General features: G+C 31.6%; 1 protein-coding gene across 1 annotated transcript; it reads right to left on the bottom strand.

The window, feature by feature from the left end:
• Positions 1-99: 99 nt before the first annotated feature.
• Positions 100-6,831, bottom strand: LOC145312319 (FMN-dependent NADH:quinone oxidoreductase 1-like). The gene is made up of 8 exons (XM_080151566.1): positions 6,705-6,831; positions 6,072-6,155; positions 5,665-5,721; positions 5,178-5,231; positions 4,616-4,747; positions 4,109-4,232; positions 1,323-1,419; positions 100-669 (listed from the first exon to the last, which is right to left on the bottom strand). The coding sequence occupies exons 1-8, from the start codon at positions 6,820-6,822 to the stop codon at positions 589-591; spliced, it is 747 nt and encodes a 248-aa protein (XP_080007692.1). The 5' UTR covers positions 6,823-6,831; the 3' UTR covers positions 100-588.
• Between the last annotated feature and the right edge of the window lie 1,373 nt (positions 6,832-8,204).

Here is an 8,204-nt window from a genome sequence, read left to right on the forward strand (position 1 = left end):
TCTAAATTTATTGCAGGGATTGAATAATAAGACAGATTTTATTGATATTAAGCTTACAGTTTAAAATAATATACTGTAATATATATTAGGCAAAACAATCAAAATATTATTTAAAAATGTGGATAAAGGAAAGAAAACAAAGTTGCGGGTTTCATCGTATTTTCACAGTAACTTTTGAAAGGTTATTTTAGAAAATATGCTTCGCAAGGCTAGAGCCACCCGCAGGGGCTAGAAATAAGAGAAAAGCTACTGTGAAAATACGACAAAACCCACTACTTCGTTTCTTTCTATGATCCAATAACATTTGTTAACAATTTAAATTCTAAATTTAGTTCAGGACAGGGATTGAATAATAAGTCAAGGTAATATCTTGATATTGAGCTAGCTATTTTAAATAATAAACTAAAATAGCTTAAACAATCAAACTATAATCAAAAAATTGTTTTAAATTTTCGCAATTCTATAAACAAACCTAACCTAACCCAGAAAAAAAGTACAAATACCCCATTCTTGATAAAAATAGCTGATTGGGTTAAGCACTGTTAATAAGTAATTGAATTTACTAATGTGTAACAACTATTTTATAAACTATCTAGTTTTAGTATTAAAATTATTGCTGATTTCATTAGCATGATATATTGCTTGATCATTTGTCCATTTCAAACTTTCCTAAAAAATTAATATTACTTCAATATTCTATTATATAAAGTATTAATAACTTCCAAAATGATTAATTTCTATATTATAAGGGAGCTTCCCATAGGTCACGGGATCATATGGTTTTAGGCTATTTTGATTTTAAATTTAATCCTTGGGAGCCGTTTGAATTTGGTGCGGCTCCGCCTGTGGAAACAACGGCTCCGGATCCGGATTTGTCTCCGGATCCGACCTTAAATCAAGAAAAACTCAACATATTTTCCCCCACGTCTATTTTTGACTTTTGAAGGTTTTAAAAGTTCAAATTTTGATAAAATGGACTTGAAAAACTTTAAAGGGGCATTTTCACATGATAAAACAGAGTTACCAATTTATAATTAATAAAAAATCTCTTTATTTAGCTAACCCGGAGCAGTAGCCGTTTTTTATCAAAAATAAATTACGGGTCCGGCTCAAGAAAAATATGGCAGCTCCACAGCTCCCAGCTCCGGCTCCACAACGCTGCTGGTAGGTATTAATTTCATGATTTTTATTTCAATATTCGTGGAAAATTGTCTTTAATTCGATGATATAAATTAAAATGATTTTTTCTATGACTGAGAAGTGAGAACAGGTTATAATCCACAGGATATTAATCGGTTTCAAAGCGTTACTGAAGTATTTACCTGTTTAGATACTTTCATAGTGTTTTGAATAAAGATATTTCTAAACTGAGTGAAACCCATGAGAGCAAATATCTGCTGTAGATAAGGATTCAAAAAGTCCTGTTAAGTAATATTTGCATTATTTTATTTGTTATTAGCGTCTATGCCCCTAAAGGCCTCTAAGGAAACTAGAGGGTGGGGGAGAGGAGTTGAGAGAATCAACATATATTTTTTTTTGGGGGGGGGGGGGGGGTGAGGAGAGTATTTTTTCCAAGGGCAATATCTCTTGAGAGAACAGAGATTTGATTTATGTTTCAACCACATATTTTAATCTACAGAAGGAATGATTTTGTATACGGTGCATTATTTGCCAAATGTACCACTTTTCTGCACTACCTCTCCGATTTTGTTAATACTCTATATTTTGGTCTGTTGGGTAATTCAAGGATGCTGGATGGCCAAAAAAAAGTTTCAGAGTCCCTGGATGTCTAGATATCTAGCTATCTATGAAGGTAGGTAACAAAAATTTAAAAAAACACCCATTTTTTCACAATTTTAAAAATTAATTTTTTCATCAATCTTACATCCAACCTATACATTTTATACACCAAAATGATCGTTTATTCATGTAAAAAGCGCACATAATGCTATTTTGGCCAAAACTCTAATTTTACAGGGTGTCCAACAAAAAGTGTATTTTGGATATCTAGCGTAATACCCAAAATACCTGTCCGAAAAAAATCATTTTTTTTGGCTTAAATCCTGTGTTTTATCTGTGGGCATATGTGGTATATAACGGTTCGGGAGTACCCGGGACAATAAGGTTGTCAAATTTCATTTTGGAACACCCTGTAAATGTGATTTTTGTGTCTGTAGACTAAGACTTGGTCCAAATTGGCTATTTTTTTCAAATTACTCTAATATGTGTCTTAGTATGTTTGGCCATAGTGTTTTCTGACCAGATCAATATTTTCCTATTTTTTGGACACCCTGTATTTTCAAAAAAAGAGAAAAAAAAATTTTGTTTTTTTTTTAAATTTTTTTTCTATTTTTAAGTTACTTAAAACTGTCATATAGATACAGATTTTGACTAATAACAATAATATTTGCCTATTTTACAAATTTTTACACTTTTGGGACACCCTGTGCATGTTTTTGAAAAATGATGGTTTTTGCCCATTTTTGGGAGGAAGGAGTCGTTTTAAGGCCATAGACTATTTCTTCATTTTTGTAGAACTTTTAAAGATACAGCATTTGTTATTTATGCAAAAAGCGCCAAAACCGAACCGTTTTGCCGTTATTCACTGCCAAAGGCGGAATTTTTTACGTTTTTTGCCATTCCCGAGGATTAAATGCGCATTTTAGGTAGCAAGATGTTGATTTTTCAAGATTACTCTGAAATACTTTTATTTAGGAAATTTAATTTTCTAAAATTCATATTAAGTCAAATTTTTTGTGCAGCTAACCATTTTTCGTCGAGATGGATTTCAATTGTTAAAACAAGAAAATTAAGTGTATATAATATAAATAATTGCTATAACATAAGTAATAAAAAAAAAACATAAACCATGTGCATTTGAAATTCATTTTGACAAAAATCAGTTGGATATACAAAAATTTTTACTTTACGTGAAATTTAGTAAAATAAAATGCCTAATAAAAGTATTTCACAGTTATCTTGAAAAATCATCGTCTTCCTACCTAAAATGCGCATTAAATCCTCAGAGGAACGGCAAAAAACGTAAAAAATTCCGCCTTTGGCAGTGAATAACGGCAAAACGGTTCGGTTTTTGCGCTTTTTGCATTAATAACAAATGCTGTATCTTGAAAAGTTCTACAAAAATGAAGAAATAGTCTATGGCCTTAAAACGACTCCTTCCTCCCAACAATGGGCAAAAACCATCATTATTCAAAAACATGCACAGGGTGTCCCAAAAGTGTAAAAATTTGTAAAATAGGCAAATATTATTGTTATTAGTCAAAATCTGTATCTATATGACAGTTTTAAGTAACCTAAAAATAGAAAAAAAATTTAAAAAAAAACAAAATTTTTTTCTTCTCTTTTTTTGAAAATACAGGGTGTCCAAAAAATAGGAAAATATTGATCTGGTCAGAAAACACTATGGCCAAACATACTAAGACACATATTAGAGTAATTTGAAAAAAATAGCCAATTTGGACCAAGTTTTAGCTCTACAGACACAAAAATCACATTTACAGGGTGTTCCAAAATGAAATTTGACAACCTTATTGTCCCGGGTCCTCCGAACCGTTATATACCACATATGCCCACAGATAAAACACAGCATTTAAGCCAAAAAAATGATTTTTTTCGGACAGGTATTTTGGGTATTACGCTAGATATCCAAAATACACTTTTTGTTGGACACCCTGTAAAATTAGAGTTTTGGCCAAAATAGCATTATGTGCGCTTTTTACATGAATAAACGATCATTTTGGTGTATAAAATGTATAGGTTGGATGTAAGATTGATGAAAAAATTAATTTTTAAAATTGTGAAAAAATGGGTGTTTTTTTAAATTTTTGTTACCTACCTTCATAGATAGCTAGATATCTAGACATCCAGGGATCTGAAACTTTTTTTTGGCCATCCAGCATCCTTGAATTACCCAACGGACCAAAATATAGAGTATTAACAAAATCGGAGAGGTAGTGCAGAAAAGTGGTACATTTGGCAAATAATGCACCATACCTATCATCATTGTGGAGGTACATTAATCCATCGGCCATTGTCTTTTCCCTTCATATCCCTGCTAACAAATATGTTAAATTTTAAATGCAAATATTCCTGTATAGGTCCACCACGAGGGTATGTACCACCAGCACTGGAGATGACCAGTACAGGTTTGCCAGCAGCTCCAGCTGGCGCCGGCTCATCAGAAAAGTTGATTCCTGGCTGTACAATTACGTCTTACATAAAAAAATAAGGTTTTAGTTGAATGACTCAGCCTTTTTTTCAACCATTTTTCTAATATGATTACTCGTCCTTTAGTTTAATAAATAGCAAATATTTTCTTACAAAAAAAAACATAAGTTTATATATTTAGAATAAGTAGATTATCTTTTATTTACCTATCCTTAAAACCCTAAATTGATTTAACTGTAAAATAATATAAGTTGTAAGGTTTATATAGTGTGAATCTTAAAATCTCAGAAATTACTAGTCCGAATGGGTTGTAGTTTTTAGAGAAGCTTTAAATGTCTTGGGTTGGTTTTAGGCTAAATTTCCTTAATTTTCCTGCCTTCCCCTACAGGAAAGGGGCGAGGCAACTAGTTATAATAAAAGGACATACCTATATATTGTTTAAGAGTATAAGGAATAGAATAATTCCACATAGGGGTGGATATTAGCACCAAATCAACACAATTTATCAATTCTGCTTCTCTTAATACTGGGTCAAATAACTTTTTGTCTTCTTCGGTTCCTAAAACAAGAAAAAATGAAGCATGAAAAGAAAACGAAGTAGCGGGTTTCGTAGTATTTTCACAGTAGCTTTTTTCTATTTCTAGGCCCTGCGGGGAATATTTCCTAGCCCTGTGGGGCATTTATTAACATTTATCTACCTAACCTAAAATAAACCAACAACTTCGTTTTATTTTATGATCCGAAAAAGTTATTATTATTATTCATAAACCAGGACAATTACGTCCAATATAGTAGCGAAGCTGTTTAAAATAAAAGGCATAAGGACATAAGTAGAGGGGAGAAAATGAAAAAGGAAAGAGAGTAAATCCAATTCAATTGAGATAACTAACTGAAAGGTGATATAGAAGCTTTACAACTAAACAGACAATCACTTTTAGAGTAGTTTTACTACTAAAAACAATAAAATATTAAGAGAATGCTAAAATTACCTTTTTTGTTCAGTATTTTCATTTTGGAAATGGCATGTTCTAACCGATAGCTTACTTCATAAATAATGGATATTGAATTTTGGTACCAAAGTTCTATTATATATCTATTAGTATATTTTATCAACTTTGTATATTTGTTAGTTTTCTTAACATAATAATGGAGGTGAAATATACGTGGATATTACGATAGAGAAAAAATTGTCGTCAATTTAGGTTGCTAACATTGGACTCATTTATTGGAAAGTTCGTTTATAAATTATAAGGGGAGGGAATTGGGTAAAATAGTTATTTTAGCCTGCTGTGAGTTTCACTGTATTAGAGAACCTGAAAATCTGATTTAAGATCAAAGAAATATTATATCCATTACCATAATATAATGTGGAGGGATATTCCGTCATAAGAAAAAAACTATTTTGCATTTAACTTTCACTCAAATAGGTTAATGTGCAATTCAATTCTTCAAACGATGTTAAAATTCAATCCATTCCTAAAGAATCTTTCCATAAGTTTACCTCTCTAATCTTGTGTTCTGTTTTCAAATTATCTAAAATACATCTTTTATCTTATCGTCCTATTATGTATAGCAAGATTTTTAAAAACTGTAGCATATAATTTTGATAACTACTGAACCGATTAAGTTTTCCATTTAAGAAAATCCTTCGTATTTGTCCAGGGATGGTTTCATGTCATTTATTTTTAGATTGTCTTGGGATGGTTTTAGGCTATTGCATGCCCTATGAGAAGCTATATTGTAGGGGAGAACCATATCGGTTCAGCGGTAAGAATGATCTTTCGGTACAGATCCTGTTATTTTATTATTATAAAGATACATTTCTAAATGTGACAACAAAATTTAATAGTCAATGAACAGAAGAACAACATTTAAAACCTTACCTAAGAAAGTTCTGGCGCCGCAGCCAACCAAGGATTCTGGTCCATGTGAGGCGTTCAGGTACAATATGTTCATCACAGCAGCGTCTGAACACAAACAGTTAAGATACAAGTAGATTAAAATCAGAAAATGTATGTTCTTTACTTAGTGCAAGTAACTTTTGATTATCAAAAAAAGATCAAAATAGATTTTTTTCTCTCTGTACATTACTGTAAACAAAAGAGATAAGATAATGAACGAAAAACAAGTTTGAACCAACCAATCAAGATTTACTAATTGTATCGGAAGTTTTTTGGACCAACGAAATAGAGAAAGTATTTACAAAACTTTGGGTACAATCATAATTTACCAGTACAATACCTCTCACATTGAGCTGTTTATTTCACTAGTACCCAAAATTTTATACTAATATTTTCTTATTCGTTGGTCTAACAATTTATGGACTTTTATTGAATTTAATTGGTTGGTAGTTAGGTGTACATTTACAAACGTTTTAACCCCTAATTGAAATCTACAAAAGGGGTAATTTTGTTGTCAACATTGGGGATTATCATCAATTTTATTTATCGGCAATTGTCTTATCCCTCTAGATCCTTTTCATAAGGTGACTTTCAAATAAATTCTTTTAAACTCACCTTTAGAAATTACACTATCTCTATCAAAACTTCCCCGAAACATAGAATTTTGTCTTGTAATTAACAACTGTGTCGACGGGGATATAAATTGACTTTTTTGTATTATACATTTTAACATTTTTAAATCTAAAATTATAGAATAATATTTAGTTTTTACTAATGCATTTGTTACTTTATCACAGAGTCACACTGATAAGTACATTTAGAAAATCAATTAATTTGTTATTGGACCAATACTCCCCCGCCAAAATGATTTAAAACTATATTAAAAGATGATAAAAAGTATGATTTATGTTAGGTAAGGTTTAAAGGAATAGAAAGCGGAGTGGAGCAATATAATGGATCATGTACAAATTAGTGGATTTTCCCAAAAATTTTTAATTTTTTTTGTTCAAAATGTTCCAAAGTACCTCGGGGAAAAATAGTTGTATGAAAACAATAAGCTGCATTTTTTGGATAAGGCATGGCTATTATCCTTAACAGTATAGAGAAGGATTAAATTCAAAGACAATGGAAGATAAATCTATCATACACCTATTAACCGCTACTTTCTAACTAGTGGTATGCACAATACATTGTTTTGCTTGAGGGTGAAAAAAGGGAAAGATATATCTTACTGATTTCAATCTTAAAGGGGAGATTGACTACCCCCTTCCTCATGCCCAATATATTAAACTTGCCCATAAAAAGACAATCCATAATAATTTCATAAAACTAATATTTTTCCCTGATTCAAAATATAAAAACCCCAATAAAAAGAAAAAAAAAGACTAGCTACCAAACAAATATTTTTTATAAAATAAAATTCTAAAATATAACATGAAAAATTTTACAGTACAAGTACTATAACTAAGTACAATATGTTAATGATGGAATATAAGAAGTGAAAAATATAATATAATAAACTAAAAAAATATTTATTATAAAATCTACCGTAACACATAAAATTACAATATAATTAACTAGCGGCTACGCCCCTAGAGGCCTCTAGTGGCCTTTAAATTTTTTTTATTTTATTTTAAATATCTAATTAGAGAAATAACTTGTCTATGTTATCAATTGTTAAATTCATGAGTCTACGCAGCGCGACTAAGCTAGCGAGACTATGCTAGCGACACTAAGCGGCGGAATTAAATATTTCAATTTTTTTCGATTTTATTGTGATTTCTCTTGGGAGGGTGGTGGTACCCTCCCCCAAAATAGTTAAAAACCTTCCCGGGACATATGACAATCTACCCTGTTAAGGAGAACCCAATCGGTTCAGCGGTTAGCGAGATCCTTCGGTACAGACGCACAGATACACAGTCAAACAAACATCCTGTTACTTTAGATAAGGATAATACCATAGGCGTCCAAGGGGGGGGGGTAATGGGGCGATTACCCCCCCACCAAACGAATTTGGGGGTGCCGTAGGCACCCCCAAAATTTTTTTCATTTTACCCCCCCCCATTTAAAATTTACCCCTACCCTGGGGGTGCCGTAGGCACCCCCAACCATTTA

The sequence above is a fragment of the Acartia tonsa genome, chromosome 1, assembly GCF_053477335.1.
Source record: "Acartia tonsa isolate MP-2025a chromosome 1, ASM5347733v1, whole genome shotgun sequence".
NCBI lineage: Eukaryota > Metazoa > Arthropoda > Copepoda > Calanoida > Acartiidae > Acartia > Acartia tonsa.